The 25,514-nt window shown below is 45.8% G+C and overlaps 1 protein-coding gene across 1 annotated transcript; it reads left to right on the top strand.

The window, feature by feature from the left end:
* The first annotated feature begins 616 nt into the window (after positions 1 to 616).
* Positions 617 to 25,514, top strand: Scimp (SLP adaptor and CSK interacting membrane protein). Its single transcript, XM_051180118.1, has 5 exons — positions 617 to 713; positions 16,661 to 16,784; positions 17,630 to 17,696; positions 20,546 to 20,619; positions 23,053 to 25,514. The coding sequence occupies exons 2-5, from the start codon at positions 16,673 to 16,675 to the stop codon at positions 23,247 to 23,249; spliced, it is 450 nt and encodes a 149-aa protein (XP_051036075.1). The 5' UTR covers positions 617 to 713; positions 16,661 to 16,672; the 3' UTR covers positions 23,250 to 25,514.

Raw genomic sequence — 25,514 nt, forward strand, 5'->3', positions numbered from 1 at the left:
CAGAGGCTATGAGCATCATCGGGAATTCTACGTCACAGCATGGTAGGAAATGACTCAATTCAATCAAAATGGTTCACTGGCCATGTGTGGTGGCATGTACCTGTAATGTCAGAACTTGGGAGATGGAGGGGAAAAGATCACAAGTTCAAGGCCAGCCTCGGCTACACTCTAAGTATCCCCACCATGCTCTCTTAGAGACCAGCAGCCTTTTCCTTCCCTTTTCCGAGCAGAAACTGAACCAGCACTTCCTGAGTTTCGAGAGGCACTCTTGTGTGATGGTGTATCTGTCTCCCACCATGCATCTCTGGGTGTACTCAGGGCCCTGTCTGTCTTCTTGAGCCCCACATGACCATGCCTAGAAATGTTCAAGTGAGACTTACCTATGGGAACCCTTCACTGGAGGGTCTGGAGCCCGGTCTTTCTCAGATCCCCCTCCACCCCAGGATGAGACTTTGTGGGCCTCTGCTGGAGCCTCGAAAAGCACTGGGAAGATTCTAGCTTCCAGAAAACCTAGGGTAGGCAGCTTCCCTGGAAAGGGGATGGCTGCCATGGGCTGACCAGAAAGAGGAAGTGTGGTCAGGCTGGTGGCTGTTGCCTTTAAGGGTGAGTGAGGGTACGTGGGCGAGCACGGCCTCATCCAGCTGTGCCTGAGTACAGCCCTCAGTCCACTGCTGTCACCCCAGCTGCTTGCATCGAACGCCCCAGCGATTCAGGTAAGTGCGTCAACTTTCCTAAGCACATCTCGTTTTTTTCCACCATAGTCATCTGTCCACACTGGTGTTAGACGTGTGGCCAAATGAGCAATCTACCTCTCAGTCAAGGGCTGAGGGACTGTAGCCTGAGGCTGTGGTACACTTTCAGGTGCAACCGGAAGAACAGTGGCCTTGAAGAGTCCACTGAGCCATTGCTGCTGGGTGACTTCAGCCATATCTTTACTTCTCCAGTGTGTGCCAGGGATGATAGATTATCTTCCAGGCTGATTTAACGTTTGGGAGTGAGATGTGTAAAGTGTAAGGTGTTATCATTGTCTAGGTTATGATGGTGAAAACTGGTACTCAGTTGTTAGAGGACCCTAGCACCACTGTGCTGAGGCTGCCAAAATGCTAACTTCATAAACTCAGGTTACATCTTGGGGCTCTTGGATGAAAGACTTAGAAGACATGGCTCTTGGTATCTTTGTCACTCAGTTTCTGGTACCTTCACAGGCCTTGGCACTCGGGTGTTAGGCTAGTGTGAGATTTTGACTGAGCCATCTGCTTTTGGCCTCTGAAAAATTAGTTTTTGTTTGTTTGGGGGTTTTGGTTTTTCAAGTCAGGGTTTATCTGTGTAATAGCCCTGCATGGAACTGGAACTTGCTTTGTAGACCAGGCTGGCCTGGAACTCATAGAGATCCTCCTGCCTCTGTCTCCAGAGTACTGGGATTAAAATCATGTGCCACCATGCCCTGCCTGGAAAATTAATTTTGATGGAAACCTGGGTCCCACGTCCTATTCCGCTGCTGAGGTACTGGTGCTCTCCTTTCTCTCTTCAACCTGACAAACCCTGCCCAGCATTGTAGCACTGACTGTTCTTGAACTTACAGAGATCTATCTGCCTCTGCCTCCCAATTGCTGGGATTAAAGGTGTGTGCCCTTACCACCCCACTAAAGGATTTATTTTTAATGGGGTGTGTGTGTGTGTGTGTGTGTGTGTGTGTGTGTGTGTGTGTGTGTGTATAGGCCAAAGGCATCAGAACCTATGGATATGGAGTTCCAGGTGCCTAACACAGATACTGGGAGTTAAACTCAGATCCTCCAGAAGAGCAATATATAGTTTTAATCACCAAGCCATCTCTCCTCCCCCCATCCCCTATGCACTTGCTCTAAACCTCTTTCTTCCTTGACTTACTACCCTGGTAAGTTGTCTAGAAGAAACTGGAAGCTGTGCATTTGTAGGTGTCTGAAGGAGCATTGAAGAGGGCCTTGCTGCCAGATGCAGTGGCTATAGCTGGGAATAAAGAATGCTGAGCCCAGAAGATAAGATAGCAAGTCCCCCATCTTCAAAAAGAAAAAGGAGGCTGGAGACATGGCTCAAATATTAAGAACACTGAAGTTGAACAGTTCTTGATTCTTTTTTAAAAAAATAGGAAATATTTTACCACTGAGTATGGGTGTTTTTCATGCCTGTCTGTCTGTATCTCCAGCTACATGCCTGGTGCCCTTGGAGGCTGGATGAGGACAGGTTCCTAGAGCTGGAGTCACAGATGATTGTGAGGCACCGTGTGATGCTGGAAATTGAACTTGAGAATCTTCTAAAAGGCAGTCAATGCTCTTAACCACTGAGCAATCTGTCTAGCCCCTGAAAAATCATGTTTTAATCTATGTATTATGTCACTGACCATGTGGGAGGGTCAGTTTCCCCAGAAGTTTGGCAGGACACAGTTCCGGTCTTCCCCTCCCCTTCCCCGCTCCTCCTCCCTTCTCCCTACATTTCCCCTTTCCTCCCTTTCTTTCCTGCCTTCCTTTTTTCCTAGAAAATAGATACATCTCCTAATTGTAGGCAGACAAATTTGCTAGGCAAGCAATAGGCTATGATGGCTGAGCATATATGAATAGAGTTAAGTCCTATGAAAAAATAAATCAGAATAAAGATTAATGTGCAGCTGTCCTGGTTTGGTAAGCTCTCATACCGACAGACATACATATAGCAGCACGACAGTGTGGCCAACTGCCAGTCCAGTATTGGCCCCAAAACTGTGCTAACACATGCAGGCATCACAGCTAGCCTATAACAAATTAAACTAACAAGGAAGATAACCATTCAAGCGAGTTCTAGGACAGCCTCCAAAGCTACAGAGAAACCCTGTTTCAGAAAAAAACAAAATAAATAAATAAGAGAAGATAACCATTCATAATGCTTAAGAACCCTCACCTTGCTGGTTCTACAGGATTTGCATTCTGATACGACATCATTTTTAATGGAACACTAAGCACAATGTCATCATTGTATAGTGGGTAGCAAGTGCAGACTACAGAGTAAGGATATGATCATAGTGTGTTCCCTTACTTCAGGGTTTTCTATTAAAACTTTTTTGTTTTGCTTTGTTTTGTTTTTCAAGACAGAGTTTCTCTGTAGCTTTGGAGCCGTCCTAGAACTCACTCTGTAGACCAGACTGGCCTGAACTGACAGAGATCCACCTGCCTCTGCTTCCCTAGTGCTGGGAGTAATGGCATGTTGTCACCACTGCCCAGCCCTAGTAAAACATTTTATAGCCAGGCTTTTAATCCCAGCACTTGAGAAGCAGAAGCAGGTGTGTCTCTGGGAATTCAAGGCCAGACTCTTCTACATAGTGAGTTCCAGGACATCCAGGGCTGTGTGGAGAGCCCCTGTCTCAACACACATCCCCCATTAAAAAAAAAAGAGTCATTTTATAATTCTGTATAAAAAAATAATGGTAGTACATTCCTTTACAAACAACTTGATCAACCCATTTACTTTAGTAAGATATTGCATGTTATTTTGAGGCGGCATGGGCTCGGGGGTATAGCTCAGTGGTGTAGTGCTTGCTTTGTATGCAATGGCCTAGGTTTAATTCTCAGCACTAAACAAACAAACAGAAGATCTCACAGAAACTCACAAAGGAAACTTCACCCACCAAGTGGCACAAAACAAATATGTAAATGTGTTTTACATAAATATAAATCTTATTTAGTAGCAAGCTTAATGGACATAATGTATATTTAAACAATATATAAATATCATCTTACTGAAGAATCATTGGTACATACAGTGCTAGCATGTGTATGCATCATAGATACCTCATAATAAATTTAATTGACTAAAAGCTAAATCAGTCATAATATGTAATTACAAATCGCTAAAAAGCCCTTGCTTGCTGCCCACATCCTCACCCAAAGCCCTCTACAGCCTTCACACCCTCCTTTATCCCAGAAGGCCATTTCTTTATTAAAGCTCAATGTAAGGTTCAGTCACCTTAACCTTTTCATCTCATACACTATGCATATTAGGTATAAAATAATTTTTTGCTCTTAAAAAAAAATTAAGCCAGATGTGGTGGCACAAGCAAGATGGAGACAGATGGACCTGTGTGAGTTTGAGGCAAGCCTGATCTATATAGAATTCCAGAACAGCCAGAGCTACACAGAGAGTCCCTGTCTCAAACAAAACTAAATAAACCAGCAAAATGCAAGTATCATAACAGCTGCCAGTCATGACTGTTCCTTCCAAGCTACAGCTTTTCCTCTAGTTGGAAGAACCCATTTCTAAGAGTGGGATGTTGGGGGCACTTATAGGACTCGCAGTGTCCAGACTTTCTAGTGGAATAACATTTGGAGTCTTAGCAAATCCTAGGAGCCTGATATTTTAGGTCAAAAACATCACCTTTTAGTAGCTATGAATAATTTAAGAAGTTATTCGTGAATGATTCTTTACATAAAATGCATTGCATTCCATCTGACAAGAGAACTGAAGATTGACTCAAAAAAAAAAAAAAAATGGTATGCTCAAGACCCATCTGGAGTACCTGAGTTCTCAGCATCAGGCAGAAAGTCGAGGGAAGAATTAGAGGACAGGAGGTCTCTGCACCAGTATCCCCTGCATCCGTCTCCATGTCCCTCCTTCAAGCCATCAGAGTAAAAGGATTTCCAAATTTGAGTGTGGATAGTTGACATTTTCTCCATTTTATTTCAGTTTTACTCTAAACTGTAAATTATGTATCTACATGGAGTGCTTCCATTTTTATTGATTTTTGCATAATATCTAAATAAAAAAAACAATGCTTGGTATGCAAATGCAAACTCAAGATAGTCAGCAAGCTCTTGTCCCTAGGGAGTTTCTGTATATGAGCCATGGGGCTGCCACCACCTGGGGGCCTACTGGTCAGTCAGTTCAGGACTCTGAGCATCATTGCTTTAAGCTGACAGACTGAGCCCCAAGCCAGAAGGCCAGGCAGAGTACAAGGACTCTAGAACTGCAGGTCCCTGGCACAGCAAAGGCTCAATGGGACACAGGGAGTCTGGGGGAGTGCTGAGGCTGTCATGGTAGGCGAGTGCCCATTGGGATGGGTCTTGGCCATGCTGGACTAACCTTGGGAGCTCATATTTCACTCTGCCTAACTGGCAAGGAACTACAGAAGGACAACAAGGGGTCATATTTATATGTGGCGGCCAACAGTAGGCCAAACGGGCGAGGAGACAGCAAAATGGCGTCTGCGTAGATGACTGGAACCCGAGATGACACACTGGAGTGGAGGGACAAGATGACATTGTGAAGGCCGGGGGAGGAGGCGAGATATGGAGGCTGAGGGGAGTAGGGGTCCACAGAAATGAAAGACTAGGGACTCTTTTTATTGCCCTGTCCACACTCCATCTTAAGTTGCCATTTCCAGCATGCATGTCAGCGAGGTGGTCAAGGTGGTCAGATGGGAATATGAACTCCCTGACCATCAGTGACAGGCTGGTAACTAGACAGCAACCAGGCAAGAACTCTTCATGCTGACAGGCTTGGATAGCCACTCAGCTTCCTGTGTCTTTGAAATCAGCTCCAACCCGCATCCCATGCCCTGCTTCAGTGTCCTCCTCCAAAGCCCCTGCTAGCAAGTGTGGGGAGCCACACCTCTTTCTTCCTAGTCAGCACAGGCTCACAACTTCCGTGGATAACACTGCAATGCACCGACTACTCATGTATGAACCGAGGCCCCTTTCCTGGTTCACACACCACCAAAACACAGCCGCTCGAGACAGCATTGGTAGATGTGGAGACCTTATCAAGGACTGGGTGGGAGACCACCAGAGGGTGCACAGTGCATCTGTGACTGAGTGCAGCACAGCCCGGTCTTTGCCACTCCAACCCTACCACTTCTACCAGTGGCTTCTCCAGGTTTGGGCCAGCAACTGGCTTGTGCTTGGCTTCCTCCTGTCCCTCTTCTCATGCTTGTCCTTCTGGGCCCCCAGCTCTTAATTCCCCCTTTATAGCCCCAAAGAATCCAACGATCCCCAGTTCCCACCAACAGCCCAGCCAATGCCCATGGGTATTCTGTTGCCTCCCAGGGAACATGGTTGCCCTTCCCTGAAGGTAATTGTAATTGTAAACAGAATGTTTTTGATTTGCTCTTGAGAAGGCCTGTGTCTGGTGATCTTAAGAGCTCTTTCTCATGTGTCACCTGTTGGAAACGTTTCAGAACCTCTAGGGAGACATAGAGGATCTTGTTCCAGATACAGACACAGGTGCCCAACAAGCAGTAAGTTGGTGCTCAGTAAGTCCGTGCTCAGTAAGTTGGTGCTCAGTAAGCCAGTGCTCAGTAAGCTGGGGGAAGGAAGCCTGTCCCAGTTCAAGGCCTTTCAGTGCTTCACATTTCTGTGAATGTGTGTGACTTTGTACATGGCAAACTGTCTCCTTCCTTCCTTCTTTCTTCCCTTCCTTCCTTCCTTCTTCTCTCCCTCTTTTTCTTTCTTCTCTTCTGTCTTCCTTCCCTTTTTATGTCTTTCTTTACTTACTTCCCTCCATCTCTGCCATTTCTCCCTCCCTGACTCCTCTCTCTCTCTCCTACTTTCTATCTTTCTTTCTTCCTTTCATGCAGGGTCTCACTATGTCGTCCTGGCTGGCCAAGAACTTGCTGTGTTGATTAAGCTGGCCTGGAGCTCACAGAGATCCCCATGCCTCTGACTGCCAAGTACCCAGATTAAAGTCATGAGTCGCCAGTCCCAGGGATTCCTGATAAAGGCTGAAGTATTGTCACTGGCTCCCCAGAATGTCTTCTGGAGAAGAGCAGGTTGCAGCCGGGACAGCAATTGCCCTTCCTTGCATCCCTGTCTTGCTTACCCACCATCACCCCATGCAAAGTCTTGCCCAATCCTTTCCCCTAAAACTGTACAGAATTGCATCAGGTTCCTTGGGGTTCCTTAAAAATGTCTTAGGCAACTTGAGGAATGCAGAGCATCCAGGAGACACCTAGAATGTCCGTTCCCCAATGCTCACAATGGCCTCTTCTTCCCCGCCTACCTCCTATCCCAGTGCTGGGTGGCAGATGGAAGACAGGGGCTCACCTAAGGTCATGTGTCCTGAAGAGGTGGCTTGGGAATAATACTACACAGGACAGGAACTTAAGACTCTCAATCAAAACTTTATACTATTACCAAGCATGGATCTGACAGCACACTGAACAAAAGTCAAAATTCAGGACAGGACTGTTGGTGGGAAGGGATCAGTTTCATGCAAGGTGTGGTGCCCTAGAAGGTGAATGCTGTTGTGCACAATGCTCCATCCCAGGGAAGTTGGACGCATGAAAAGATTTCACATGGAGAGGAGAGGAAGTGCAGAGGGCCGTGGGCAGGAAAGCTACTGCTGGGTGTTCTTCATCATCCAGGGCATGTGGTTCCTATTTTATTTATTTTTTCCTGACTGTAACATTGCAATCTCCTATGGCTGGTTCCTACCAGTCTCTAGACAGCCCTGTTTTCTACAAGTTAAACCGTGTAGTAGTTGACTCACTTTGTGTTAGCTAATGGAGAGAAGGAAAAAAAAAAAAAAAAAAAAAAAGAAGAAGTATTGCTCATTGTGGTGTAACCCAAGATCGCCATATGGTTTGGTTCTGTAGCTCTAAATAAAGATTATTCTCAAGTATCATTGTTTTTATTTATGGTGCCGGGACTTGATGTCTGAGCTTTTGCACATGAGGCACACACTCTACTGGAGAGCCACATCCTCAGCCCTATTGGTTATTGTCTTAATCATTTAGGTGTGGTCCATGTTTAGAAGTTAGTGTCGGGCTAAGGGAGAACTAATCTTGCAAAGAAAGAAAAGGGCAGTAACTGCAAAAGGCATCTCGCAAAGGTGTGGCCACTGTTCACTCCCAGGGATGTCTACCCACAGAGGAGAAAAAGGCTGTTGTAGCTTTTAATCATCCATGCATCCACAGACACACAAAGGCACCTGCTGTGTCCTGGTGGTCTAGACACCAGGAACTTACTGTAAAGAGAGGAGCGAGGGGCCCTGCTGTCATGGTGCTTGCATACCAGAGTACAAGACAATGAGCAAAGTAACACACAGTAGATGGGAAAGATGCCATCATTGTACTGGTGGGTGTTTCATCCATCCATCACAAAATAGGCAGGTCATGGGTGTCTCCTCCTGTAGCTGAGGAGTACTCAGAGGTTCAGGGAGGAGGGAAGGAAGGATGCAGAAGTGTCACAGGGAGATTCAGGGTAGGTAGGAAAGTGATGGAGGCCTTTCTGCTCACTTGGAAGCACTGTCCTCAAAGAAGTGGTCTACCCCAGTACCCAGGTTATTGACTTTGCTTCCTACTTTGGAGGAAATGGAGGTTTTTGGTGTGAGCTCCCAACATCCTGTCCACATGGCCTATCTTTCCTCAGGTTCCATTCAGCATCCCTCCTCCTCTGACCCCTGTTCCAGTTTGAAAGCTCAGCCTGGTGTTGGCTCCTCCCTCTCAGTTCTAAATCCTCTTCTATCCCTACATTTCATTTTTCTCCTCCCTTCTGGAACGTTCACAGTCAATAACAGGCAGAAATAACATTGTAAACAAACAGCACACTGGGCCTCAGACCCTTCCTTCCCTTCTTGAAACTCAGGGTTTCCTGTCCTGTGACACCTTCCCCCTTCCTTGTTCCTATAGCAACCCCTCCCCTCCTCTTTCTTTCTGGTGTGGATTCCATCCCCCACCCCATCCTCCTGAACTACAGATTTACAGATTCTATAAATCTCTGAGACTTCTTAAGGGCAGGATGACTAGAGAGATGGGGAAGAGTGTGCATGCTTTCTAAACACTGATGTAGGACGTGTTATGCATTAGAGGGAGGACACAAAGCAAGGAGCCCTTTTATCCCCTAGAACTGCATTTCTACATCCTTATCACATCGACTATGGCTGTCTGATATGGGATAATGCTTGCTGTTTACAACTTGCCTCCAAGGACCTTAGAGAGCCACATCCTGGAAAAGAAACCAGAGACACTATGGAGTTAGTTTTTCTTCCTTGGCATGGAGGCACGCGAGTTTAAATGAAGAAGTAGAGAAAAAGTCAGCATGCAGCCTTGCCGGCGAGAGGAAGCTTGACCATTGGTGGTACCTTTCCAGGGACCACGGCAAGCACACAGCACACAGGGAGGTTCCAGGTTTCAAGGAGTCTTTTCAGGGCCCTTCATCCCACCCAGCTCCTGCTGCCGCCAGAGACCCAGGGAGTAAGCACTAACTAGGAACACTATAGACCAGCAGAATGTGGGGTACCTTGCTGAGAACAGAGAACCTTCTAGACAGCCTGTTGACTTTGTTGATACATATTCTCCTACCAGAGCCACAGGTCAGAATTGGAAGTGGAGCATGTATACAAGACCTTGTAGTTAGACACATCTTAATACATGTCCCAGGCAATCCAAAGTTTCTGAGATGCCCAGACTTAGTGGTAAAAAGTTAAGACCCTAGAATCAGACAATCTTTGACTTGGTTTCTGATTTTTTTCCCACTTATTTGCTGTGCAATCTTGTTAAGCTCTCCTGGGCCTCTATTTTCTAACCTGTAAAATGGGAGAATAATGGTGACCAGTTAGTGTATGGAGCTGTTGTGAGGATTAAATGAGCTGGGGCATGTAGAGTAATTAAACTCACGGAAACTTAGTACACAATACAAATGGCAGTTTTGCTGTTCTCATTGCTTGTTTTTGTTTTTGTTTTATTTTGGGCAGGGTCTCACTATGTAGTCCTGGCTGTCCTGGAACTCAATAAGTAGAGCAGTCTGGTCTTGAACTCACAGAGCCTCACCGGCCTCCGCCTCCCTAGTGTAAGGACCAAAGGCATATGCCACCACACCTAACTATAAAAGTGTATTTTGTTTGTTTGTTTGTTTATTGAGACAGGGTTTCTCTGCGGTTTTGGAGGCTGTCCTGGACTAGCTCTTGTAGACCAGGCTGGCCCCAAACTCACAGAGATCCACCTGCCTCTGCCTCCCAAGTGCTGGGACTAAAGGCATGTGCCCCACCACCGACCACCCAGCTTATAGAAGTGTATTCTAAGTGGGGTTGCCTTTATGAGCAACAAGCTGCAGTTAGACACTGAAGTCTTGCAAATATTAGAAATTTTTAGCGATGGTTCTGCTTTCAGTTCTGTTATGAAGGGAAGGAATTTGTGGGTTTCATGTCAAGGTGGCAGAGGAACGGTACAGCCTTCGGTGTCTGGGCTGGAATCTCAACCTGAGTTCTGCTTCCTCTTCTGTGAAATGGCAATGGGGTCATCTGTCAGTCACAGGTTCTACATCTATGGATGCAACCAACAGAGGATTGAAAGTTTCCAAAACACCAAGCACCTCTGCGTTGAACATGTGTGCCCTTCCCCCCCTTGTCGTCGTTCCCTCAACGGCACAGCGTGGCACTGTCTATACAGCACTTATGACAAACAGGCATTGTGAGTAACGGAGGTGATCTTAAGAGTGGCGCCCATGTGACTGTGCGTGGGCTTGTGCAAACTAAGACTTACTAAGACTTACGTACTCAAGTCACACATACATTGTTTTATATAAGTGAATTAAGCATCTGTGGATTTGGGTCAGGGTTAGACCAGCATTGGTTCTACAATTCTGTTCTCCCAGGCTGAGTTTACTCTTGGGTCCCACTTGGGCTCCGAGGGCCCAGCTTTATCCCAAGCTAGAGCCCTGCCTTGAGAACCCATCCTGACTTGCAAACAAAGATTACTTCTCCCATATGGCAGCCCCAGCCTGCCTTGCAGCAAGACCCTGTTGCTTTGTGACCAAGGTGACAATGCCAGCACCAGGTTCTGACTTCTGATCGACGATGGCAGAATCACCTTATTGTTCTCTAAGCTCCTTTTTGGATTACCACAGAGATGGCAAAGTATTTTTTTTAAGATGCAGCAATATAAACCCATGGATCAGATTTAACTAAAGAGTAAGAATGGCATCATCTGTGTCACAGCCCTTCCCTTCCTCAACATGTCCACTTGACTGTGCCAGAGTTCATAGTAAATGGAAATCAAGGCTTCTAACCAGATGACTGAGATGGGGAAATGATCCTGAGTCAGAGGATGGGCCCAGTGCAATCTTACAAGTCCTTAAGGGGAAGAAAGGAGGTAGGGAAGAAGCAGAGGGAGATACGAACACAGAATGATGAACACAGTCTTGTAACAGGGCTGGCTTTGAGGGCAGGAAATGGTCATGAGCCAAGGACTGTGAGTGACTTCTAAAACCCAAAATTATAAGAAAGTGGATTTTGTCGTTGAGCCTCTAAAACTCACAGCCACAGTCCTTTGGTTTTAGACTTACACGTGAGATATTTGTGAACTTCTGACTTCCAAAACTGAAGGATGACTTTTTAAGTTTTTATTTTGTATGACTGTTTGCCAGCAGCTATATGCAAGCATCCTGTCCATGCAGAGCGTGCAGAGACCAGAAGGCGGCACTGGGTTCCCTGGAACTGGAGCCAGCCATTTGGGTGCTAGAAAAAAAAAAAAAAAAAAAAAAAAAACCCAGGTCTACTGGAAGAACAGCCAGTGCTCTTAACCAAGGCGCCATCTCTGTAGCCCCAATATAACATCTTTTAAACATACACAGTCTCATTATGCTGTCCAGGCTCCTGGGTTCAAGTCATCCTCCTCGCCCAGCCTCTCAGATAGCCTACCCTTGAGAAGCCTTTTGTCCTCTGAGAGTTGTGGCCACAGCCTTGGGCATCCTTTCAGTCAGGCACTTGTTTGTCCTACGCTCAGCAACCCTGCAACCTACAGTCTTATCTACCCGCTTGGCCCCAAGCTGTGGCCAGAGTAAGATCTGGTTTCTATGTCTTTCCTGCTCTGCCCCTGCGTATACTCCCCACATATATCTGCAGAACACTTTTCCTGTTTGGAAGCACCTTCACCATTGAATTAGCCTGGTGCTCTCAGATGACTGGAAATGGAAGGTGGTTCTCTTGGTCTCCCTCTCTGTTTGACTCTCTCAGCAAACAAATTACCCTGTTCCATTGAAAAAGCATCTCTCCACAGTCCATGGGGAAGAGGGTATTATCCGTGGTGGGCACTGAACATTCACTCTGGGGGATTGCCACAGCACCATATCACAGCCAGTGATTCTCCTTCTAAAGCAGGATGTGTGAACTCCAATCGGCCTTTCTATGGTGACTCGAGACATCATTGTCACTAGGTGAAGGCCCTGTGACAAAGAGAGAAAGCATTCTGGCCTTTCTGGGTGACCTTGGGGACTTCACTTCTCTATGGTCTTTGCTTCCCATCTGGGGAAGAGTGTGAGGGTTGAGGATGAAGTGAGAGATGGGAATATATTTCCCAGACTTCCAGGGCCCTGGACACACTAAAACCATGGATGGCAAATCTGATCAATTTCATTTCTCAGATAAACTGGGAAAACAAAAACCCTTAGCTCCCTGAACAGCTTCGAAATGGTCCACATCAGTCTTCCTGGCAACATCAGTCTTCCTCTATCATCTTTCCCAAGAATCTAGTGAAAATGCAGGTTTTTGTTTTTTTAATTTTGAAACTTAATAACTTTTCATGGAAGTGTACTACATGTTTGCTTCTCTCTCTCCTGCTTTATCAGAGTGAATGCAAGTAGATCAAAAGTCAGGTAACAAAGAGGATTGACAGTGTGAGTGATGGCTCCTGATCTCCCTTTCTTCTTTTATCCAGTCTTCCAGCACAACAGGTTTTATCCCTTGTGCCCTGATGCCAATCTCTGTCACTTTAAAGTGCAGATATGTATGCCTTTTTGGAGAAACTTAATAAGAAAGAAAAACACAAAGAAAAAAGAAAACTATAGAATACCGATAGACAAAGAACCAAGAGTAGATCAGATTCTCAGAACATCGATGTGGACAAATCACAAAAGCCACATGGAATCAAAAAGTACAGAATAAATCATCTTGAGGAGTGCTAGCTATACACGATAGTTATATGCCTGTAACATTTTTGGGTAGTAGGGGACAGGCCAGCTTGCTTTCCAGCAGCCTAATTCTGCCTTGTTTCTCTGCTACTTGCCTCAACACTTTCAAATGTTACTACTATCACTAAAAGGCATCAGTCTGAAATGATGCCACGTGAATATGCATGAATGAGTCTCCACTGCCTGCACAATGACATGGGAAGTTGACTATTATATAACCAAGATGCTGGGACATGTCCAAGGACCCCTACCTTAGTCTCCAATTTTCAAAGTGCCCAGTCCATGGATAAAGAGCCTGATCTCTCTCCAACAGCTCCTGAATTACTGAAAGCGAATTCCTCCCACAGTTCTGTCCCTATTCTCACTTGAAGCCTGGCATCTGCTGTTCACTCTGCCTGATCACACGTCCTGCTGGCTCAGAAACCCGCTGTGCATATGTGATTCTCACCCTCAGGCTCTGCTCATGCAAGGTTCTGGGGGTCACATAATTTACTGAAGGTTTGATGGCAATAGGAAGCTACAATATGGTATTGATGCAAAAACAGCTCTCACCTCAAGGAGTTGAGAGATTTTAGGTTACCTACAATTCCATGTTCCAATGTGCACATAGTTTCATGAAGTAACAGCACAAGCAAAGTCATAAATCAAGACTTGGTAAAATATTTTATCATTTTTTAAATCTTTTCTTGCTTTTACCTATATGAGTGTTTTGCCTGCATGTGTGTCTGTGCACTAAGTGTGTGCAGTGCTCTCAGAGGCCAGAAGAGGGCATCAGATGCCCTGGAACTGGAGTTACTCGTGGTGAGCCTCCATGAGGTTTCTGGGAATGAAACCAGGATCCTCTGAAAAAGCAGTCAGTGTTCTTAACCACTGAGCCATCTCCAGCACCTATCTTTATCATTTTAAATTGTGTGTGTGTGTGTGTGTGTGTGTGTGTGTGTGTGTGAGAGAGAGAGAGAGAGAGAGAGAGAGACAACATGGTTCATGCACATGCAGAGGCCAGAGGTGAAAGATTCCCCCAGAGATGATTGTGAGCTACTTAATGTGGATGCTGGGAATTGAACTCAGGTCCTCTGGAAGAGCAACAAGTGCTCTTAACCACCAGACCAAATCAAAACATTTAAAAACATCGTATAGATGGTCAGGCATTTGTGGAATATGCCTTTAATCCCAGCACCCAGGAGGCAGAGGCAGCTAGATCTCTGAGTTCCAGGCCAGCCTGATCTGCAGAGTAAGTTCCAGGACAGCCAAAGCTACACAAAGAAACTCTGTCTCAAAAAAAAAAAAAAAAAAAAAAAAAAAAAAAAATCAGAGAAATGGGTTGCAACAGCAGAAAAATCTTGGCTATAGGTCTCAGAAGATACTAGCTGATAGCCTTCTTAGCCTTTTGATTGGTAGGAAACAGGGCTCTTGTTCAGTTAATATGGTCTGCTGCTTAGAATGTTAGTTAGCTTAACCTGATCTCTAGTCACAGGATGCTAATTCCCACACAGAAATGGGCAAAGAATGGCTCTTTAGGGACTAGGCATAGGCCAAGATAAACTGCCACTAGGCTCTGGGGCTACACACAAACTGCCAACCTCTCACCACTGATTTGTTAGCCAGCCCATCAGCCTGTGCAAACAGGAACTCTTGCTCACAGCAGCTGCAGGGTGGCTCTTGGGACTAACGCATAACTCCCCTATACATGCACTCATCATTGTCCACTATGGGACTTTCTCACTGTGCTGTGCCTGGCTTTATTCCTGACCCCGCCCTCTGCTGCTAACCCTTTCTAAGTCTCTTGTCAGTCTTTTTTGTTGTGGCTGCCATTTTTTAATTGAAAATAGATTCTTTTCTCGGACCATGTATCCTGATTATAGTTTCCCCTCCCTCTGCTCCTCCAGGTTCCTTCCCACCTCTACTCTGGGTCCACTCCCTTTCTCCCATAAAAAATACTAAGCTAATTGCTAGAATGCATGCATGGAGGGCGCAGTGAAGACCCCTGCAGGCCCTGTGATTGTTGCTTTGGTCTCTGTGAGCTCATATGTGCCTTGCACAGATCCAGGGAGCTGTGTTCTCTTGGTGTCCTCCAGCCCTTCTGATTCTTATACACTTTCTGCTTCCTCTTCCACAGGATTCCCTGAGCTCTGAGGGGAGGGATTTAGTGGAGACCTCCAATTTAGACTCTCTGTCTGCATAATGTCTGGCTGTGGCTCTCCACATCTGTTCCCATCTGCTTCTGGAGGAAGTCTCTCTGATGATGACTGGATAAGGCACTGATCTCTAAGTGTAGCAAAGAACCACGAGGAGTCACTTAATTGCTTCTTATTTGTTTGTTTGTTTATTTTACCAGCCATGTTTGGTTTTACCCATGTCTTTGGACTCTTCTCCAGTCAGTCTTTGCACCCCCAAATTACTGATATTTTTCCATGTGCATTAACTCGGCTGACTGCGCCTACAGCTTATACCACACCATGCCCAAACAGACTGGTGGTCTTGGTTTGTTGTGTTCCTACAACAGACTGGCTAACTTCTTTTGGAAAAAAAAAAGAGATTTATTTTGGTTCAAGGTTAATTGGAAAATTAGAGGATTCCAAGATTACATGGAGAGGGTCTCTTACTATTTCAACTCTTGACTAGAAGAGAACTGGTGTGTACTGAGTCCTGCAAAAATGAAGGTTCCTTCCCATAAAATAGTGTCAATCACTTCATTAGAGTGGAGCTTGCATGACCCAAATGTCTTTTATTGGGCTGATTGTTTGTAGCCAAGGCTGGCTCTGAACTTGAGGCTCAGGCTCTGGAGCGCTGGGGTTATAAATGTGAACCACCACACCTGGCTCCAAATGACTCTTAAAAATTCCATCATCAGGTGGGCGGTGGTGGTGCATACCTTTAATCCCAGCACTTGGGAGGCAGAGGAAGGTAGACAGATCTCTGTGAGTTTGAGACCAGCCTGGTCTATGAGAAAGTGCCAGAACAGTCAGGAGTGTAACACAGAGAAACTCTGTCTCCACAAAACCAAAAACCAAAAATCAAAAAGAAAAAAAAAAAAGAAATCCTATCATGGGGGCAGGGGGGAGAGAAATGTTTTGGCTGCTAAAAGCACCAGCCACTCTTCTAGAGGTTCAGGGTTTGATTCCCAGGACCCACACAGCAGCTCACAACTGTCCAAAACTCCAATTCCTGGGGATCGGGCACTGTCTTCTGGCTCCATGAACACCAGGACCACATGGGGCACACAGAGATACATGCAGCCAAAACACTCATTCTCATAAAATAATTTTTATTTTAATTTGTTTAAAAATCTCATTTCTCTGCATGAGTTCCAGTGGGGCAAGCCGTGTTCAAATCATAGCACATGTCAGGCTATTTTCCCCAAGCCCATCCTCAAGACAAACAGCAACAAAATTCTCTCTCCTCATTAATAAAATGTGTATCTAGTCTTTGTGATATAAAGAACTATACCTGGGAGCTGCTCTCAGTGGTACATCTTCCCTCTGCTGTGGCATATGTCATCTATTTTCGGAGTGCCTGGTAGGTACGTGATGTGTAGCTAAACCTCACAAACTTCCATGAAGCAGCTGGCAGCATCGGTCTCATGGTAGACACGGGGCACAGGCTCAGAGGATGTTAAGAGACTTGTGTGTGGCCTGCTCAGGCGCTGTCTATAAGGTTGACTAACTGGCTCTTCAGCAGATGTGTCAGGAAACATGGTAGATGACAGCCCCACCCTTAAGGCTTCCCGCTCATGCCTCAGTCTCTATTCTTCTTAGGCTTCCGCAGCAATGACTTGGTGGAGCAACAATTTCTGGATCATCTTAGCTGTGGCCATCATCGTTGTCTCCTCGGTCCTGGGTCTCATCCTGTACTGTGTCTGCAGGAGGCAGTTTAGACAAGGTAATGGTGGCCAAATTACCTGTGCAGGGAGAGGTGGGGCAGGGTAGAGGTGGGGCAGGCGGTGTCAGTGCAATGGGGCTCCAGATCTGCCCGTAGGTGTGCGGGCTGAGCTTAGATGGAGCATCTTGCACTTTGGGTGTGGTTTCTAGCCATGCCACTAATGTCTGTCCTTGGGCCTCAGTTTCTCATACACATGGTGAAGGGGAGGAGATTTATCTCAAAAGACCTTGTCAGAAGATTTGGGTGATAGCAGAGGCAGAGTCTGTCTCCAGGCACTGGGGTTGGAGCCCTGTTTTGGCCTGGTGCTGATGTCATCTTTTCTGTGGGGCTCAGAAGGGAACAAAGAGAAGCTTTTGGGGTTTTTTTGTTTGTTTGTTTGCTTGTTTGTTTGTTTTTGTTTTTGTTTTTGCTTTTTTTTTTTTTTTTGAGACAGGGTCTCACATGGTTCAGGTTGTGGTTGAACCCCTGGTCTCCTGCCTCTGCCTCTCAAGTACTGAGATTATGTCTGGTGTATTCATGTTATTCTTTTAGACCAGTGAGATCTCGGCTCATCAGGTAAAGGCGCTTGCCATTAAGTCTATAATCTGAGTTTGGTTCCCAGAACTGACTTCCACACATGAGGCATGAACATGTGTATGCATGCACATAAATAAATAATGAGCTAAAAAAAAATAAACCTTTCGTTTTCAGATATGAACAAAAACATGACCCTTAACCAAAAAAAAAGTCCCAAGTCAGTTACCTCTTGGCAGTTCCCTTTCAAATGTCCTGGGTCTGCTTGTTTTCCAAGGACGTCAGAATTCTGAAGTCACAACTGTCACTAATGAATATGGTTTCCCCCTTAGGCAAGAAATGGGCAATTGCCGAGTCCACGGGGAAATATAATGGAAGAGATGAAGAAAAGATGTATGAGTAAGTGCGGGGAGACTCCTGCTCAACTTTGAGACCCACTATCTGTCCCCTTCCACTGTTGTTCTGGTGTGTGTGCAATGACCCCTTTCCTATGGAGCTGGTGAGATGGAGGCCTGGGACATTGTAAGTACAGAGCACCTCTGGCACTGTTATCGGAGGCTCCCTGAACATGTCTATTCTGACAGAGGTTGCTGCTTAGGCTTTGTGTTCCAGCCTCCATAATACTTCTTTGCTTTAAGCAGATTCCAAGTGTGATCCTCTGAAAAAAAAATTGTATAAAACCATAGCATTTGCTTCTACCTTTAGAGATTTATCTATTTTATGTGTATGAATGTTTTGCCTACATGTGTGTCTATGCACCATGTGTGTGCCTGATGCCCAAGAAGGAGGACATCTGGATCCCCAGAGACTGGAGTTATGGATAGCTGTGAGCCACCACATGGGTGCTGGGAACAGAACCTGGATCCTCTAGCTGGAGCATCAGCCTTACTTCTGCTTTTTGTGATGTGTTTGGGCTCTTTTATTACTGTTTGTGTTGAGGCATCCACAGGGCTACCATTAGGAGCAAGGATTCATGAAGGACTCACTGAATCTAGAAATTATCTCACTCACACGGTCTTTCGTTTGTTTGAGACAAGGTTCTATTATGTATCTCTGGCTAGCCTGGAACTCACTATGTAGACCAGGCTGGCCTCAAACTCATAGAAATCCATCTTCCTCAGCCTCCTGAGTGCTGGGATCAAAGGTGCGCATCACCATGCCCTGCACACTATAGCTTAATACAGCCCAAAATAGATAAAATCAGCAGAAGAAAAAAGGCACATAGGCTAGTACCCAGGAGGAACCAGACACAAACCTCCAGCTGTCCTTCCCTGCTAATTCTGAGGACAGATCCCAGCAACTGTGTGTGTAAATATGTGTGTCAGCAAATGGGAAGCATCACAGACCCAGACAGCTCATCACAGACCCAGACAGCTCATCACAGACCCAGACAGCTCATCACAGACCCAGGCAGCTCAGCTGAGCTTTGATACAGGGATCCTGACAGACAGCCCATGACTGAGTTAAACTATGCAGTCTCCAGCCCCTCCAGGAGTCAATGGCCCAACAAACAGAGGCAGGCATCCCCCATAAATGGATGTCATGAGCATACCATCAGAAGTGGCCAAATCCCAGGTGCATAAACACAGTGATTATCAATGTGATATTCTGAAAGTTGAGAGGTGGTCACCCGGATCCAATCAGCCTTTCATCATGCAAAAACAAACAAACAAACAAAAACAAACCTATACTTTCCTAAAATAGAATTTATTGGATTTAAAGAGACCAAAAAATACAACTTTTCCTTGCTGGGTCAGCCAAGCGTCACACAGCCAGACAGCCAATGCCTTGCTGGTACTACAGTGAAATCTTCCCACAGAAGTGTGGTATTACTAAAGAAAAATGTTTCCAGGAAGCACACAGCTCAACAACTTCCCATGAACTGGGCAGACACAGGTAACAGTGCCCAGATCGAAAGTGGATGGCAGCCGGGCATTGGTAGCACACGCCTTTAATCCAGTGTCCTCGGGAGGCAGAGGCAGTCAGAGCTTTGTGAGTTTGAGGCCAGCCTGGTCTACAGAGCTAGTTCCAGGACAGCCTCCAAAACAATACAGAGAAACCCTGTCTCAAAAAACAAAACAAAACAAAAGAGTGGAAGGCACTAACACCGTAGACACTTATTTTCTAAGGCCTGCGGCACGGCACCCCCAAATGCCTACTAGCCAGAAGGGATCAGGAAGGTGTTTGTTGTTGTCTGGTTTTCATTTTGTGCTTTGCATGAACAAAATGGTACACAGGATTTTGCATCTTTTGCTGTTTTTGTTTGTTTGTTTGTTTTGTTTTGTTTTCCAGTACTAGGGCATCCATTCAACCCCAGGACCTCACATGTAACATGCCAGGCTCCTCTATTGAGCTACAACCCCAGGTCAATACTATTTTTGTCATATTCATTGAGTGTAGTTGTAGATTATTTGTTCCGCTTGCTGTAGAACATTCCACTGTAGGAGTAGGCTATGGTCAATCTGTCCCATCTACTGTGAATGGGCATTCAGGTAGTGTGGTGGTAATTTTATGTAAGTTTCTGTTACTGTAATAAATGCCTGTGGCAATCTGCTTATAGAGACACGGTTTCTCTTGGCTCACTGTTCTTCGGTTTCGAGGCTATGATTGGTTGGCCTTGTTGCTTTGGGCCTGCGGTGAGGCAGTGCATCAGCCAGAGAGGGGTGAGGAGAGGTGGAAGGGACTTTGGGCCCACAGCCATCTTTGAACACATGCTTCTAGTCATTTCAAAACTTCCCACTAGGCCCCAACTCTTACATTTTTCACCACTTTCCAACAGTGCCACACTGGGCCTTCGGGAGCATTTAGCATCTGTAACAGTGGGGCTGTTGTGAACAGTCCCACCTGGAATATTCTGGAGATATAAGTAGTAAATTGGTAGCATCACCAATGGTCAGTGTTGGTACCTAACATCAGGAGGAAGGACATCTGCCTTGCAAACTGAAACACACCTGATGCGTAGCATCACACAGGAGGACGAACCCTGTGCCCTACAGATGATCTGTGCTCATTCCCTGGGCTACAGGAAATGATTTCTTTGGGATGACAGAAATGGAATGCAGAATCTAGAAAGGGAAGGAAATACTTGTAATTTGTCGGGATCTAGATTTGAATCTTCAACCCACTCATTTGCCTTGATATCTTACAAAGCAGCTGGTAGTAGGCTTGATTTAGACCAACCACTGACTCTCTCTCTCTCTCTCTCTCTCTCTCTCTCTCTCTCTCTCTCTCTCTCTCTCTCTCTCTAGGAATGTGCTTAATCCATCACCAGAGCAGTTACCTGCTCTGCCACCCAGAGACTTGCCTTTCCCAGAAGACCCTGGTAAATACATTTTACTGCTAACAGTTTCATTCTGGATAGGATAATGAATGTATGAAGGTGTTTTCTTTACCTTACTAACAAGATACTACAGGCTGTGTGACTTCAACAGCTGGAAAACTATTTTCTCAAAGTTGTGGAGGAGGGGAGTCCAAGATAAAGGCCCTAGCTATTTTGGTATCTGGGGAGGGCTCTTCCCATTTTGCAGATTTTGGCTTTTTTTTTTTTTAACTTTAGTGTGTATGTTCATGTGTATATGGGTGCTTGAGAATGAGTGTCATATGTACATGAAAGCCAGTGGTTCCTTGGGCAGCGTCCACCTTATTTAGAAAACAATCTTTCAACCAGGTGATGGTGGTGCATGCCTTTAATCCCAGCACTCAAGAGGCAGAGGAAGGTGGATCTCTGTGAGTTGGAAGTCAGCCTAGTCTACAAAGAGTTCTGGGCCAGCCAGCGCTACACAGAGAAACCCTGGGTCAAAAAAACAAGAAAAACAAAAACAATTTTTCATTGGCTGGAAGTCACCAAGCAGATGAGGCAGCGCTGGCCAGTGAGTCCTAGGGATCTGCCCTGTGCTGGGATTACAGATGTGTACTACCATGACAATCACACATGAAGACAGAGTGATAGAAGATAGATAGATAGACAGATAGATGATGGATGGAGAGATAGATAGATGATAGATAGATGGATAGATGGATAGGTGATAGATGATAGGTTGATAGAAAGATTAGATAAATAGATAATAGATGAAAAGAAAGACTCTAGATAGATGAATATGTAGATTATAGATAGACAGACAGACAGACAGACAAATAGATAGGCAAGGCAGGCAGACAGGGGTTCTCAGGATCAAACTTGGGTCTTCATGCTTGCAAGGCAAGTAATTTGCAGACTGAACTTCCCAGTCCCTTTTTGTGTTTTGTTTTCTGATACAGGGTCCCATGTAGCCCAGGTTGGCCTTAAACTCCCTTAGCAGCCAAGGATTAACTTGAACTCCTTAAATCTTCTGTCTTCATTTCCCAAAGTGTTATGATTACAGTTGAGCCCCACCATTCCTGAATGTCCCCTGGTTCCCTTGACTGGCTCCCTGTTAGACATGACCTCCTGTAAACCCTCCTAGCTCTGTGAAACTGATAGCTATCATTAATCCTTGGACAGTTGACAATACTGAGGCCCAGGGAAGTTAAATGATTTACCCATGATCACTAAACTGACTGCTGAGTCTAAACATGAACTCATTTTACAGGAAATGGAATGGCAAAAGTTTTTCAATTTCCTTGGAGGAGGATACAATTATTGTGTGGCAAATTATTGTGGAGGCAAATCTGGTTCTCATTATAGGTGTAGCTAAGCTATTCTGTTACTCCAACAAAATACTTAAGACTGGGTAGCTTTTTAAAAATGAGGCTTAATTAGTTTGCAGTTTTAGTGGCTGAGTGTTCAAATAGCATGGTACTGGAAAGCTACATCATATGATAAGTGTGGCATCATTGCAGGAGCCCATGTGACAGCAGGAAATCACATGGTAGGACAGGGTAGAGAGCAAGGGAGGGATCCATACCAATTCTAATCAGGCTCCAACTCTTGAAGGTCCTACCACCTTTTTTTTTATTATTATTATTTTAGTTTTGTGTTCATTTGTGTTTGAGTGTCTGCCTACATGTGTACCATAAGTACACATATGTCCAGAGTCCAGAAGAGGGCATTGAATCCCCTGGGGCTGGAGTTAGAGGTGGATGTGAGCCATCTGATATGGTTTCTGGGAACTGAATTGAGGTCCTCTGCAAAGCAGTAGGAACCGTTAACCGTTGTGCTCCCCACCCCCACCCCCCAACACATACACCTTTTAATGTCACCAAGTCTCCAACACACGAACCTCAGGAGAATCATTCTCAAGTCACAGATGAACAGCAGTAACCACTCTTGTTCCTGCTATAGACCCATTGTGCAGTGATTCTATCTTTGAAAACAACCCCCACACATATACACACCCCATTTCCTTCCTTCTTAGCACGCAGATTTGCATGTAAGCAATGGCAAACGGTCCCGGGAAGCAGCCTAGGGTACAGGGAGGGATGCACCAACAAGTCCATTGGACCCTTGTGATCTGGGATCTGTGGATACAACTGTGGTCACCTAGTAACTAGCTATGATCTGCTTCCTAAGTGTTCGCAGCATAGTTCCCTTGATGTGAGGCTCTTAAAGCAGAGATGTGGGAGCCAAGAGGTCTGCCCAGCATTTGTCATTCATACAATTAGACGATCCTGAGACATGTGTCATGCCTGTGACTGTTTTTCATCTGTGAAATGGGGAACTGGCCTTCCAGGAAGTGGGAAGATCTGTATCGGGCTCAAAAGTAATGTTGAGTCACTCAGTCAAAAATACATCAACACAGAGTAGCCTTGCATGTAATGACCTTTTTCTGTGCTTTAGCCCCACAGGAAGCTCCAAGCCAACCACTGGCTTGGTACTCATCAGTGAGGAAAGTCAGAAACAAGAAGGTCTTTTCTATCTCGGGCTCCGAAAATGACTACGATGATGTTGAGATCCCAGCAAGCACTGAAAGCCAGAAATCTAGAACAACCATGCCTTCTTGGCAAGCTGAAAATGGCTTACACGGCTCATTTTAGAGTAATCTAGAATGGTTGGACTGTAACACAGGCACTTCCCAAGCCACCTCAGCTATGTGAGAGCTACAGCAGAAGACAGGACTGGTCAAGATGGTCACGATGCTCCGAATGTCCTGGTGTTCCAGATGCCCCTGGTGTTTCTGATACTTCAGAAGCTCTGGCCTGAGACTCAGAAGGTCTAGCCTTTGCATGTCTGTGGAGGAAGTTTCCTTAGTGGGCCTGTGGGAATTGGCTCATTTCTCCACATTCCCCTTGTGTTCCCTTGGTAAATGTGGCTCTGAGGGATCTTAAGTCTTGGTATTTGATTGTGTGGAGCCTCCTAGCGACCACCCCTATCTAGGCCATGGCTTAAGGATGCCTGTCTCCCCTTCCAGGCCCCACCCACCCTTAGAGGTTGTAACTTGTCATTACAGATGAGGGTTCTCGAGGTGTTCAGGTCACCACACTCTGAAAGTTGTTTTGTTCTTTGAAGCCACCCCACCCACTCACACTCCAACCCCTAGTACCTTTTCAGAATGGACCGAACCCACCCAAGAGAATCGTTCTTACACGAGCTCATTTCCTGTGCTTTTAGACAGTATTTTTAATAATTAACAAAGGACACAGGCGGCCTCCTGACTTCTGCCTCCAGCTCTTTTGCAGTGGGTGTGCTGGTGGTGCCAGGAAAAGGTTTCCCCAGGAAGTCTTCAGACAGCACCATCCAGCCTAGCTTATTCAAGAAGAGAGTTCAGGGCTTAGTGTCCCTTCTGTGACTTTCATTATTGCATCTCCTTAGACGGCATTGCTCTCTCTTCCATCTCTATCTTCCTGGGGTGTTATCTCTTACTGTCCTCTAAGCATTCCTGAGCGATGTCACCAATGTCCACAGGCTCCCAGCTGCAGGCTCCAGTTGAGTACTCTCCTTACTGTTCAGGCTGCACAGCCTGCAGGACACGTCCATCTGATTACCCCACAGGACCCTCCATATCCCATGGAGATCTACTCCCAACCCCAAGCTCCTTGTGCTGGAGTACTTTCTCCATTGCTGAGGGCAGACGTTAGTACCCTTCCTCATGTCCTTTATTGCCAGTGTTCCCCACCTCCTGCTGACTGTGCCTCAGCCAGCTCAGTCTCCATCACCACTTTGAGAGCCTCTCATCAGTGTCCTGCCTCTGGCATCTCACATTCCAAAACACTGGCTGGCAGGGGGTGATTTTCTAAAGTGAGCAACTGAACATTTCCTCCCATAGCCTCAGAAAGAAGCCAAACTCTTAAACAGCTTACACGATTTGTCAGGATCCTGTTACTGGCTAACTTTACTTACCACCTCCTTGCAACCTCCAGATTGCCTGGGATTTCTCCTTTATTTGAAAACACCTTTGCTGTGGTCTCTCTTGCTCCTGTTATATGCAATATTCCTCCCCACCTTTGCATCGTAGACACCTTTCCGTCCTCACCACCCAACATGTGGGCACTGTGCCATCCTCACTGTCCCAGAAGGAGTGGTTGCCTGCGTAGGTGTGTTCCCCTCAGACTCTAGCATCTGTAACAATCTGCACATGTGTCTTCTGTTTCCATTTGACAAAAGGTGAGGTCAGAGAAGGGATGAGCTTTCTCTTCTTCATTGCTTTCCCTGTTCCTAGCATGCAGTGGATGAGGTCAATGGTTATGAGGAATGATGAGCTGAATGAATGAATGAATGAATGAATGAATGAATGAATGAGTTCCTCCAGGCTCTCACAGGTCCCTGGCCCTATGGAAAGTTTTCTTTCTTTCTGATCTCCCTATTCTGGGAGCTTGTTGTGGTCTAAACATAAAGTGTCCCTATAGGCTCACATGTTGAATATTTGTTTCCCAGCTGGGGTGCTATTTGCCCCATTGGCAGCCTGCTTGAACCACAGCTGGGCTGTGAAAGAGTGCTGAATCATAATGCAAGGAACAGAGTCCAGAAACCATTCCTCCCCCCAGGGCCTAGCATCCTGGCCTGGGGAGGGCTCCTGAGATCTCATGATGCCATCTTTGCATTTGCTATCATCCTGTTGTGTAGCATCTAGCAGAGCCAATCTCCATCAACAGTCCCCTGGCCACATCTTTGGCGTTTTCTGATGATTAGGTTTGTTTCAATCTTTACAGTATGGCCAGGTGAGAATGTTCCAGATCTTTTCACATTTTACTGCAAATCCACGGGACTTTCCTCACCACCTGCCTAGTAGCCTCGTCATTGTCCCGAAAACACCAAGACATAATAAATGGGCTAAGTCTCTTGCCGATTTGCAGCAACGATCA

The sequence above is a fragment of the Phodopus roborovskii genome, unplaced genomic scaffold (assembly GCF_943737965.1).
Source record: "Phodopus roborovskii unplaced genomic scaffold, PHOROB, whole genome shotgun sequence".
Lineage (NCBI taxonomy): Eukaryota > Metazoa > Chordata > Mammalia > Rodentia > Cricetidae > Phodopus > Phodopus roborovskii.